The sequence below is a fragment of the Globicephala melas genome, chromosome 3 (genome assembly GCF_963455315.2).
Source record: "Globicephala melas chromosome 3, mGloMel1.2, whole genome shotgun sequence".
Classification (NCBI taxonomy): domain Eukaryota; kingdom Metazoa; phylum Chordata; class Mammalia; order Artiodactyla; family Delphinidae; genus Globicephala; species Globicephala melas.
The window spans coordinates 30,240,661-30,254,202 of NC_083316.1; the positions used below are offsets into that span (position 1 = coordinate 30,240,661).

Sequence of the window (13,542 nt, forward strand, 5' to 3'; positions counted from 1 at the left end):
AAATGGGAACATAATAGTACCTTTCTCACAGAGTTGTAATTCAAGTGCTTAAATGGAACCTGGCACATTAGTTATTATTATACATTCTTAGCTGTACATATGTATACTACATGTTAACTATGATTATACATTTTAAAACAAATAAGTATGTTTTACTTTAGTAATCAAAACCCACATATGGCAAAATGAACTAAAGGAAGGCTAGTAATAAATAACAAATACTATATCTTCAAATGTGGAAAAGAATATTCGAAAAGGGTAAAAACGATACTATTTCAACCTGCTCCTCTTCTATTCCTACTCTATTATATATCCATCCTGAAATCTATCAGAAGTTGATTTGTAAAACTGCCTACATCTTTAGCCACACAAAAGAAACAGATTCCCAAATAAGTCATAGCACACAGAACCGACTGTTCAAATTCTATTACAAAAAGGCCATTAGTTTAAAAAGATTCCTAGGGTCTTCTCATTTCAAAGCAATAGAACAAAATCCCAGTACCTCTAACTCTTTATCAATCCCTTGCATTCTGTTGAAATGGGAACTGCTTTTCACTAAGATTTACAACTTTTACTAATGAAAACACAACTTTGGAGACAAGAAAAAATAGGTCCAAATTATACAAGATAAAAAAAAAGTTTTCAGTCTTACCACATGGCCAGGGTGAGCCTTGAGTTTGCCCCAAAAGTCTCCCCTTTGGGGTATAACTTGGTTTGATGGATATATATCTGACTTTTCCAGGTCTATGTATTGGAAAATTGTGATCATGTCGATTCTCTCTAAAGTAGAAATTACAGTTGTTATATTCCTAGAATCTTCTATCAGTGATAAACTACAATATTTCAAAAGATGTAAATTCCAGCTCAGATTAATACATTCATTTTGTACCTCAGTGATGCATTCAGTGTATAATTCTCCTCATATCTCAAACTTTACTCATTTTTTCCCAAAGAAATTGTTTTTATCTCTCTATCCATTTCAAATGCTCTATACATTTGGCAGTTATTTATGTATTAAATACCATGCATTATTCTAGGAAATATTCAAGGGGAGTCTCTGCTCTTTTGATTACACCCCAAATTACACACACACAAGTAATTTGATTACGTCTAGCTTTGTGTCCGGTAGCATTTCCTCTAGGCTCTTAAGTTACGTGATTATGTTTACAATCCTAATCAATTATTTTGCCAAAGGTGGTAGTTTTTAACAACACTATACTGTCAATTCATTTCCTCCTTATGGGTCATTAACAAATATAATTTTGTGTTTGTTTGCCATATATAAGAAACTTTACACTTGGGTACTTTTCTTTAGTATCTATGTTTAATTAATTCTTGCCTAATGAACTAATATCCAAACCTAATGCAGGTCATTAATTTAAGAAGAAACATGTAACAGTATCTACAATTGAATCAGCAATAACTGGGTGGGAAGAAGAGGAAGAAGTGGTAAGTTGGTGATGACTATCTGTTTCTACAAGAATGGAGCCAAGCAGAGAAACAGGGGAGCAGTTAGGAGGCAAATTACAGAAGGAATTATTAACAAAAACTACAGAAAAGAAGAAAACAGGATTGAATGGATATAAAAATTGTATTAAGCATACAGAAGTGCTTTGTTATATCTTAGACATTTAATGACATTTTTGTCTTTTTCCTTGGTGATTAAAACTAATGAAGACCTCATAATTATGGCACCGTTTTCCCCTTCACTTTATTATCATAATTCAGAACAAGTCCACTGAACTTGAGTCACAACAGCGCTTCACACTTATCACGCTTGACATTATCTTGCCAAATGACGTGCCAAACCTTGTCTTACCCTCTTGGAGAAAGGGAGCGTTGCCTTCTGGGAATTTGAGCAGGTCTGGGTTTGTTAGGCAATGGTTTCTGTGCAGTTGCTGGAAGCTGTACTGATTCAGATAACAGTTCATTCATCAGACTGTATGCTTGTGAGATTCGACGACTATAGTGGTCAGAGAGTAGCAATCTTTAGAGAAAGAATTAAACAACATTTAGTAAAAGAGTCACTTTCAGTTCATATTTCTAGAGGGAACATAGTGTTCAAAGACCACCTAGCATTTATTTTCTTCCGTGCATTTCAATACAAATTCAAATTTCAGATTTCTGAAAACCATTAGGAGGTATTATTAAAGGCATCTGTAGTTATGGCCTTTGGGGTATTTTCAAAATGCACATACATATCTGGATTGGGAGAGGGAGGGGAATAGCAGAAATAAGGTATAAAAACTGAATGGAATAAATAATATTTGAAAGCAAATTCCGAAAAAGGCTATTGGAGTCTAATTATTTTCCTTGCAGTTAGCTCCCATAATTTTCTGTTTATCAACAAAAAAGGGACTACTATGCAAACCAGAATCCCTAAGGCATTATCTACGGCCTTGAGGAAGCAAGAGAGAGAATGATCAGGGTGCAACCACCAAAATCACCTGTCTTTTTCGTGCTTCATCTTTTGTCTCAGCCTGATTTCCCTTGAAGTCATGTAAAACTGCACAAGAAATAACCAGTTAGTTCATTACTGTTCAATTCAAATAATTAAACCATTATGACCCTTGGAAAACATGAAAATTCCACTAACATATTTTAATAGGAAGTTAAAACATAATTTTGTTATTTAGTAAACAGTACAAAACACTGTCATATTTGATGAAGTTTCCTACCCCAGCACAAAATATGAAAATGTTAAATTAAAGCATTATGTAATTAAAATAAAATCCAATTTAATAAATGGAATGCAAAGTCTATTTTAGTAAACTAATGTATTTTCTCAAAAGGAGAAATCCTTATCAACTGCATTTAAAATGGAAAATAGGAACATTTTAACGATGGAGACACCCATACTTTGTACTCTGTACTCTGTCCTATGATTAATCTCACCAAGAGCTTGGTTGATAAAAGCAGAAATGAGTCAGACATTTAAAACCATCACTTTAATGTTTTAAAATGTTCACCAGAAACCAACTGTAGTGGGTTCATTGTGACTTGTAAACTCTTCAAAACTTATGCACCATGGGGTAAACTGGCCAACATCAGCTATATATGTCTTATTCCAGAACATTAAGAGTTACTGTTGAATTACTAATGAGGGTAAGTCCTTTCACATACAATTGTGTAAATAAAAACGTACACACAGAAGTGGATTCACTTTCTCAAGGTCCTATACAGTAGTCAACAGTAAATTTAAGGTCTTATTGATTTCTGATAAAAATGAAAACGAAAATTTTAATTACATTAACCCCTCACTAGTTCCATACCTTTACCCAAACAGAAGCTAAAAATAAACAATTATCTGCGATACTGAAGGAGATGTCACAAAGTCTATGAACAAAACAGTCCCAATGCCCTCAGAGTTCATTTATTCTAAATTTGGATACAATTCTAACCATCTGGGGAATCTGCTTGGCTGACAGGGAGGGTGATATGCAAACTCATCCTCCGTGGGGTAGAAGAGCACAGATATACACACACACTGTAAGATTCTGGTCTTCAAGTAGCCCTGAAGGTCATTACCATGTCCCCAGAGCTATCAACAAAATGTCATCTAACATCTGCATGCTCTCTCCAGACACAGGTAAGTAAATTACACTCTTTAAATAATAGTTCACCTACTTTTGCACCATTTGGTGCTGAAATGTGACAACCTTATCTGGAAAATTCACTTACAGAATATGTTCCCCTCATGATGCTGAAAAAAGATGAAGTGCTATTATATTTTATTTCAGATGACAAAGTGAAAGATAAACTATAATCCAAGTGTAATCTAAATGTGAGTTTCACAGTTATGTAATCATCAAAGGAACACTGCTTTGTTTCACCTTCTGAAGAAAAACACTTTTGACCTGGCCATGGTGATGTCCATAGTCAGGGCTCAGGAAACGAATGTTGACAGTTTAACGGACAGTTGAAGCACACACACAGAAGTGCCACTGTTCTGTTGGTTCATAACTGGACCATACTTTAATAGATTTTTTTGTAGATAACTTATGGAGAGAAAATTGATTTTTAAAATAGCTTTACTACACACACAGTTGTTCAACTGCCACTGACTTTCACTGAAAATTAAGGGAGTGACTCCAACTGGTCACCCAACCCCTCGACCTCTTCATTTGGTTAAAATGCTAGAGCCACGGGACTTCTCTGGCTGTCCAGTGGTTAAGACTCTGTGCTCTCAATGCAGGGAGCCTGGGTTCAATCCCTGCTCAGGGAACACTATCCCACACGCAGCAACTAAGTGCCCGCATGCCACAACTAAGACCTGGCGCAGCCAAATAAATAAATTAATTAAAAATAAAACAAAATGCTAGAGCCATAATTAGCCTCAGGGAGAAAAAATAATCTAAGATAGTTCAATAGAACATGGTTTGTAGAATTCCCTGCTACATTTTGTTAAGGTAATTTCTTAACTTTTCCAGACTTAAGTAAAATGCTGGCTTTTCTATCAAACAAAAAAATGCATCCCAATTATGTTAATCCTTTTCTTGAATACTTGCCAGGAAAACAACTACACATATTCTGTGATAATTCCATTACCCTTGATACAGCAGACTTACTGGGTTGCTCCTGGGGCAGAAAGGACGATGTTCTTGCCCTCTCTTTTCTGCTAGCTGATTTAAGTACTCTGCCATTCTTTCTTTTCGTTTTCTTTTCATCCAGACTTGAATCTCTTTTCTCTCCTTCTCAGTTCTTTGTGGACGTCTACCAGAGGAATGCTGAATCCTAAGAAATTTAACCAGCAGGGCATAACTTGATGTTAAATTTGTTATGGAGATAAAAAGTATCACAACTACTGTTTCTTTGGACAGATTCTGCCCCATCTTGAAGGGTCATACACTCATGATGTCTAATCAACTTGCTACAACCTGTCCCATGAAATCCACTGACAATGATCTCAGGTCACTGACAGCCTCTTCAGTCTTCATCTTACTGCACTTCTCTATAAATTTGGTACAACTGCCTTCTCCTTCCTGCTTTAAACTCTCTCTTACCTGGGTCTTTCTCTAACTCTCAAAACACGATGCAGCCTCTTAAACTGGTGCCTTTCTTCTCTGCTCACCATGAGATATTAATGTCTTTAAAGGTTCTGGTTTGGATTTCTTCACTTATAACCTATTTCTGGACTATCACAATCACTTCCAAAACTTATACTACAGAGGTGACTTCTAAACTGATACTTCTCTGGATGTGGCCTCACGTTCGTGCCCAGGCCGCACCTCCCAAGGGCCAACCCGAGCTAACAACTGAGCGTGGCAAGGATGTTGTGGCTGGCCCCGATCTACAGAGACAGGACTCCTCTGATGGGCGATTTTGGCAGGATGTCTCACCACTGACCCAGCTGAGACACGCTTAGAGCTACACTATACTCTGGGATTGCTTACCCAACCCTCTCTCCTTCACTGGCAGGGGTCAGAACTGCATTGGGGTCTGATGCCTCGCCCCACTTCTGATGTTTCCCTTCACAGGCATTTCTCTCAGTAAATCTTTTGTACATCTAATCCCATCTTGGCTTCTACACAAAGAGTACTGAGAGTGGCCCAAAAAAACAGGTGTCGTAGACAGGGATTTGGGGCAGACTCATCACCAAGTATGCGAAGAAGACACCATCCTAACTGGAAGATGGGTCACGCATACAGACGATGTGGCTGATACTGAACACCTGATTTCCTTCTGAGAGACTGGACTCCTTGTACATGCCAGGCAGAGGGTACCCTACCCAACCAGCCCCCAATGAATCAATAAGCCAAAAGGCATATGTATCCCAAAGAAACATTACTAGAAGAGACAGCCTTTATTCTATCAGGAATGAGTTCTGGGCCCAGGAAAGGCTACAAGAAAAACCATTTTAACCTAATGTTCCAAGGAAAAGCTATTTAAAATGTATTCTAAGGGTTCATATTTAGGGTAAAGTACTGTGAAATAAATCATTAATGCTTCTAAGAAGAAATAGGATTAAATCTATGTTGTACTCAGGGTGATGAGACCTTGGGAAAACTCAAACGATACAGATGTGCTGTATTAGTTAAATAAACCAGTCTATATATTGGAGGAGGGGAGGAATGACATACACACCACAAAATGTATTTACAAAGAAAAAAATCTATTTTAAGCTTTGAATTCGTATCTTAAAAAATCAGAAAATTAGAAATCAATTAGAATTCAAATACAGGAAAAACAAACTATAAAAAACAAAAATACATGGAGGCTAAACACTGCACTGCTAAATAACCAAGAGATCACTGAAGAAATCAAAAAAATTTAAAAATACCTAGAAACAAATGACAACGAAAACACAATGATCCAAAACCTATGGATGCAGCAAAAGCAGTTCTAAGAGGGAAGTTTACAGCAATTCAGGCTCACCTCAAGAAACAAGAAAAACCTCAAATAAACAATCTAACCTTACACCTAAAGCAACTAGAAAAAGAAGAACAAAGAAAACCCAAAGTTAGTAGAAGGAAAGAAATCATAAATATCAGAGCAGAAATAAATGAAATAGAAAAAATAAAACAATAGCAAAGATCAATAAAACTAAAATTTGGTTCTTAGAGAAGATAAACAAAATTTATAAACCTTTAGCCAGACTCATCAAGAAAAAAAGGGAGAGAACTCAAATCAATAAAACTAGAAACAAAAAAGGAGAGATTACAACTGACACTGAAGGAATGCAAAGGATCATAAGGGACTACTACAAGCAACTGTATGCCAACAGAATGGACAACCTGGAAGAAATGGACAAATTCTTGGAAAGGTATAATTTTCCAAGATTGAACCAGGAAGAATTAGAAAATATAAACAGACCAATCACAGGTAATGAAATTGAAACTGTAATTAAAAATCTTCCAACAAACAAAAGTCCAGGAAGAGATGGCTTCACAGGCGAATTCTATCAAACATTTAGAAAAGAGTTTTAACACCTATCCTTCTCAAACTCTTCCAAAAAACTGCAGAGGAAGGAACACTCCCAAACTTGTTCTACAGGGCCACCATCACCCTGATACCAAAACCAGATAAAGATATCACAAAAAAAGAAAATTAGAGACCAATATCAATGATGAACATAGACGCAAAAAATCCTCAACAAAATACTAGCAAACAGAATCCAGCAACAGATTGAAAAGATCATACACCATGAGAAGTGGGATTTATCTCAGGGATGCAAGGACTCTGCAATATATGCAAAAAAATCAATGTGATACACCATATTAACAAATTGAAGAAGAAAAACCATATGATCATCTCAATAGATGCAGAAAAAGCTTTTGACAAAATTCAACACGCATTTATGATAAACTTTCCAGAAAGTGGCACTGGGGGAACCTAACTCAACATAATACAGGCCATATACAATAAACCCACAGCAAACATCATTCACAATGGTGAAAAACTGAAAGCATTTCCTCTAAGATCAGGAAGAAGACAAGGATGTCCACTCTCGCCACTCTTATTCAACATACTATTGGAAGTCCTAGCCACAGCAATCAGAGAAGAAAAAGAAATAAAAGGAATACAACTGGAAAAGAAGTAAAACTGTCACTGTTTGCAGATGACATGATACTATACATAGAAAATCCTAAAGACGCTAACAGAAAACTACTGGAACTAATCAATGAATTTGGTAACGTTGCAGGATACAACATTAATGCACAGAAACCTCTGGCATTCCTATACACTAACAATGAAAGATCAGAAAGAGAAATTAAGGAAACAATCCCATTTACCATCACAACAAAAAGAATAAAATACCTAGGAATAAACCTACCTAAGGAGGCAAAAGACCTGTACTCAGAAAACTATAAAACACTGATGAAAGAAATCAAAGATGACATTAACAGATGGAGAAATATACCATGCTCCTGAATTGGAAGAATCAATGTTGTGAAAATGACTATACTGCCCAAAGCAATCTATAGGTTCAATGCAATCCCTATCAAATTACCAATGCCATTTTTCACAGAGCTAGAACGAGAAATTTTACAATTTGTATGGAAACACAAAAGACCCCGAATAGCCAAAGCAATCTTGAGAACGAAAAACGGAGCTGGAGGAATCAGGCTCCCGACTTCAGACTATACTACAAAGCTACAGTAATCAAGACAATATGGTACTGGCACAAAAACAGAAATACAGATCAATGGAACAGGACAGAAAGCCCAGAGATAAACCCATGCACATATGGTCACCTTATCTTTGACAAAGGAGGCAAGAATACACATGGAGAAAAGACAGCCTTTTCAATAAGTGGTGCAGGGAAAACTGGACAGCTACGTGTAAAAGAATGAAATTTGAACACTCCTTAAAACCATACACAAAAATAAACTCAAAATGGATTAAAGACCTAAATGTAAGGCCGGACACTATAAAACTCTTAGAGGAAAACATAGGCAGAACACTCTAGGACATAAATCACAGCAAGATCCTTATTGACCCACCTCCTAGAGTAACGAAAATAAAAACAAAACTAAACAAATGGGACCTAATGAAGCTTAAAAGCTTTTGTACAGCAAAGGAAACCATAAACAAGACCAAAAGACAACCCTCAGAATGGGAGAAAATATTTGCAGACTAATCAACTGACAAAGGATTAATCTCCAAAATATAGAGCAGCTCATGTAGCTCAATATTAAAAAAAAAACAACCCAATCCAAAGATGCACGGAGAACCTAAATAGACATTTCTCCAAAGAAAATGTACAGATGGCAAACAAATACATGAAAAGATGCTCTCAACATCACTAATCATTAGAGAAATGCAAAGCAAAACCACAGTGAGGGGCTTCCCTGGTGGCGCAGTGGTTGAGAGTCCACCTGCCAATGCAGCGGACACGGGTTTGTGCCCTGGTCCGGGAGGATCCCACATGCCGTGGAGCGGCTGGGCCCGTGAGCCATGGCCGCTGAGCCTGCGCGTCCGGAGCCTGTGCTCCGCAACGGGAGAGGCCACAGCAGTGCGAGGCCCACGTATTGCAAAAAAACAAAACAAAACAAAACAACCACAGTGAGGTATCACCTCACACTGGTCAGAATAGCTATCATCAAAAAATCTAAAACAATAAATGCTGAAGAGGGTGTGGAGAAAAGGGAACCCTCCTGCACTGTTAGTGGGAATGTAAATTCATACAGCCACCATTGAGAACAGTATGGAGGTTCCTTAAAAAACTAAAAATAGAGCTACCCTATGACCCAGCAGTCCCACTACTGGGCATATACCCTGAGAGAACCATAATTCAAAAAGAGTCATGGACCACAATGTTCACTGCAGCTCTATTTACAATAGCCAGGACATGGAAGCAACCTAAGTGTCCATCGACAGATAAATGGATAAAGAAGATGTGGCACATATATACAATGGAATATTACTCAGCCATAAAAAGGAATGAAACTGAGTTATCTGTAGTGAGGTAGATGGACCTAGAGTCTGTCATACAGAGTGAAGTAAGTCAGAAAAAAAAAAACGAATACCGTATGCTAACACATATATACGGAATCTAAGAAAGCGGTACTGATGAACCAAGTGGCAGGGCCGGAATAAAGATGTAGACGTAGAGAATGGACTTGAGGACACAGTCTGGGAAGGAGAAGCTGGGATGAAGTGAGAGAGTAGCACTGACATATATACACTACCAAATGTAAAACAGATAGCTAGTGGGAAGCTGCTGCATAGCACAGGGAGATCAGCTCGATGCTTTGTGACCACCTAGAGGGGTGGGATAGGGAGGGTGGGAGGGAAGCTCAAGAGGGAGGGGATATGGGGATATATGTATACATATAGGTGATTCACTTTGCTATAAAGCAGAAACTAACACAACATTGTAAAGCAATTATACGCCAATAAAGAGGTAAAAATAAAATCACATAAAATATGGTCAATTTTAAATATTCTTGAACCATAAACATTTTAAGCAGGTTAAAAATGAAATATTCAATGATTACCTGGAGATGCTCCTCGCCTGTTGTTCTGTTAAGCCAAGCTCTTCACTGGAAACTCCATCTTTTGCTATAAGGTCATTGATAATGTCTGCAATATCAGTCAGTTCACTCATCTGGAGCGGATCTACTGAAACACTTCATTCCCAAATGCAGTATGAGAGATATAAATCAGTATCTACAACTTAATTACATTAAGCAAAAATGAACATGTAAAACTATGCTCTCCAAGAGTATAAATGAACACAAAAAATGATAAACATATAACTAATTTCATTCTATTGCTTTAATTCCAGTAATCCTCGGTGGAAAAGCCTAATCATCAATAATTGATAACTTCATATGCACTCTCAAAGGAGCAAACGTAAGGCCTAGGGGACAACTGGGACAACTAGGACAACAACCTGTCCTGCCTATTGAAATTTAATACATACATAGTAAAAGAAAATTAGCAAATGTAAGCTACTATATTCTAATTACCTATGCTGAACAGTAAGGGATACAATATAACAATCCTCAGTTTCTTAAAACAGGAGGCCCCACCCCGGGGCTGTGGACCACTACCCCACTACTGGTCCATGGCCTGTTAGGAACAGGGCCACACAGCAGGAGGTGAGCACGGTGGGTGAGCGAGAACTTCATCTGCCGCTTCCCACTGCTCGCATTACTACCTGAACAATACTCATCCCCCAGCCCTGATGTCTGTGGAAAAACTGTCTTCCAAGAAACCGGTCCCTGGTGCCAAAAAGGTTGGGGACTGCTATCTTAAAACACCCCATTCCCAATGGGAATTACATTCCTTTAATCCACAAAAAATATGTAGTGTAGAAGTTTACATACATATGAACAACAAAATTTCCAGAACACATAATTTATACCTAACTTTAAGTAAAACTGTGAATTAATTCTTAAGATATTTACCTCTCAAATAATTCATCACTGTTATTCACACCTTAAAAAAAAAACATTACTATTAATAAAAATTTCAGGTCAGTTACTTTTTCTATTTTCGATTATTAACCTGATCTAGAAATTATATATACAGAAACTGAAATATTTTTAAACCTCCATTTGGTAGTGAATATTGTCCACATTTTAAGATTATTACTTTTCTATCCAGAGTACTCTGAATAATACATTTTAGGAGGTACAGTCTTTCTTTGCTTCATACACAGTTTAGAATACTGGAGTGAGATTTACTAAAAAAACAAAAAACAAAAACTTCTGATGATCTAAAAGGAATACTTTTGGGAAAATATCTAATTTAACTCCAAGAGCCTTTACTTGGAAGAATATGCCCCAAAGAATAATTTTTAAACCTTGTCCAATATTAACAACACGTCTTTAAAGCAAAACACTTGGTCTACTCAATTTTCTGTATGTTTAACCCTCAAAGAGAATTGAGTTAATACAGGGAAAAGTGTCCTGACATCTCTTGTCAAAAACACTTCCTTGTTAAGATTTTCTTATCCTAAGATAAATCCACCCTGCCTCTAAGACTTAGAACATCCACATTTTTTTTTTTGGTTTAAGGCCCATGTTCATCATGTCCTTTATTATATCATCCATGCTCACATGTTTTTAATATTAAAACAATTTTGCTTTCTTAAGCACATGTTGTTTTGTTTGTTAATCCTCAAATCAAGAATTTTCCATTATCTTTGCTCTCAGAGTCTGGTCATTTGCGAGTTCTTCGATAATGGTGTACATATAGGCTAATGAGATATAAAAGATCTGACTAAGAAATGAAACATTCCTTTCATCAAAAGGCAGAGAAGTGTTATATTCAAATAACTACTTTTAAAAGTAGTTACATAGGAAGATTCTATCCTTACTTCATTTTCAAAGCATTTTTGGAACTTTTTCTTTGGGACAGGCTTCACAATTTACTAGACACAATGGATCAGCTTCACTCCTTGATAGTGACAATTCCTTTTTTTAAAAAATTCCAAACAGTGACACTTAGCCTGATCATTTAATTCACTTATCAGAAACACCTCTGAATAACTTATGGCTGTTAACAAAAATTAAATCCATTCTCAGTGACTAAATTATTTGGCACTGACAAGAACACTCAGAAGAATTTGCTAAGAAGTGAAAGTCAATTTCAAAAGAGTAAATTTGAGCTATTTGTGAGCACTAGAAGTAAAGGAATGACTGTACATCTTTCCAAGAAGTCAACCTTGGAGAAGAAAACACCCATTAGGGCATCTAAATTCTGCACTTCTAAAAAAATACTAATTAGGTTTCTTTTTTAATTTATAATTAAACATTGAATACTAGAGAAAAAACATTTTTATTTATCCACCTTGACATGTGTTATGACATTTATTGACACTTCTCCTTGTTTTCTCCTCGTGCCTTAGAGTTTAAGAAGCTATTACAATCCTGAATGAATCATCGCCTTAACCTGGTACTCTCAATTTCTCTTTTCCTAGTACTTCCTTTTCTTCTGCCTTTAAACATAAGAGTTTATATTTATCCCCAACTCGAAATGATCTTTGACTTCATTTCATTTATCTCATTTCTATCTTCATTTTTCTCATTTCCTTTTACTGTCAGAATTCTTAAGTTGCCTATACTTAACAGCTTCTTGAGCCTGTCTTCGTCCCCAACCTTCTACCCTTGATATTACACTGAAAGTCCTCAAGTCCTTAAAAAAAACTCAGTCTTCATTCTTGACTTTCTGGCGGCTTGTGAAACTGTTAGCCACTCACTTTTTCTTGAAAATCCCTTTACCAGAGTCTGCTCATCCATTTCCCTCACTGGAGGTGGGGGCTCCCCTTGCTCTCTAATGGGTGGCATTTCACAGGTTGGTCCTCAGCTTTTCTCCTTTTTCCATCTTTCTTGCAGAAAACTGATACACTCTCTAAGTCTTAACTATACAATTAGGCAAAAGGCTTTTACATCTGTTTTTTAAGCCTAAAGCTCTCAGCAAGCTCTACTTCCTTATCAAAAACTAAATCCTAAATATGACATGGCCCTGCATCACCTTAAATGCTACATGTGGTCCGAGAATGCTCTAGAGTTTGACGTTAAGACCTGGTGATATCCTTGCTCTTAGTTTGACAATGCTAACCAGCCATTCACGTTCTCCTTCCTTTCCAACCACTTAGTCAGTATCATCAGCTGCCTATTCAGAATGTCTCTTGTTGCTTCTCCTTTCCCACAGCACTGCCCAGGCCCTCATCACTGCACAGGTCAGGTTAATCTAACAGCTCACTAACCGACCTAGGCCTCCACCCTGGTCCTCTTCCTAACCTCCACTGCTCAGAATTTACCAATGATTCCCAAGTACAAAATGGAGTTTAGACTTCTCAGATACAGCTACAACCCACTAAAGCCTCTTTAACCTCATTTCTCAATTCTCTCCCCACCCATAAGAGGGAAGAGGAAAGATACTGGTAACCAAGAACCTATTGGAATCAAACAGATTCTCAGCTAATTGCTCTCTATATAGTACCTAATCTTCTCAACAACTCTATGAAGTAAAAATGATTATACCCATGTGATGATGACTGAAATACAAACAGAATCTAGAAAGAACTTAGAGAAAAAAATTACAAAGTTTAAACCAGCTTCTTAATAGCTTTTGTTTAAATAACAG

General features: G+C 36.9%; 1 protein-coding gene across 4 annotated transcripts in view; it reads right to left on the reverse strand.

Moving 5' to 3' along the window:
• CPLANE1 (ciliogenesis and planar polarity effector complex subunit 1) overlaps positions 1–13,542 on the reverse strand; it is a 126,304-nt gene that overhangs the window by 21,849 nt on the left and 90,913 nt on the right. For all 4 annotated transcript variants that reach the window (XM_060295717.1, XM_060295716.1, XM_060295715.1 and 1 more), the window contains 6 exons: positions 10,857–10,887; positions 9,942–10,073; positions 4,569–4,734; positions 2,448–2,506; positions 1,820–1,987; positions 653–780 (listed from right to left, as the gene is read on the reverse strand). In XM_060295717.1, coding sequence (XP_060151700.1) covers positions 653–780; positions 1,820–1,987; positions 2,448–2,506; positions 4,569–4,734; positions 9,942–10,073; positions 10,857–10,887 — 684 coding nt within the window. The remainder of the gene's footprint in view (positions 1–652; positions 781–1,819; positions 1,988–2,447; positions 2,507–4,568; positions 4,735–9,941; positions 10,074–10,856; positions 10,888–13,542) is intronic.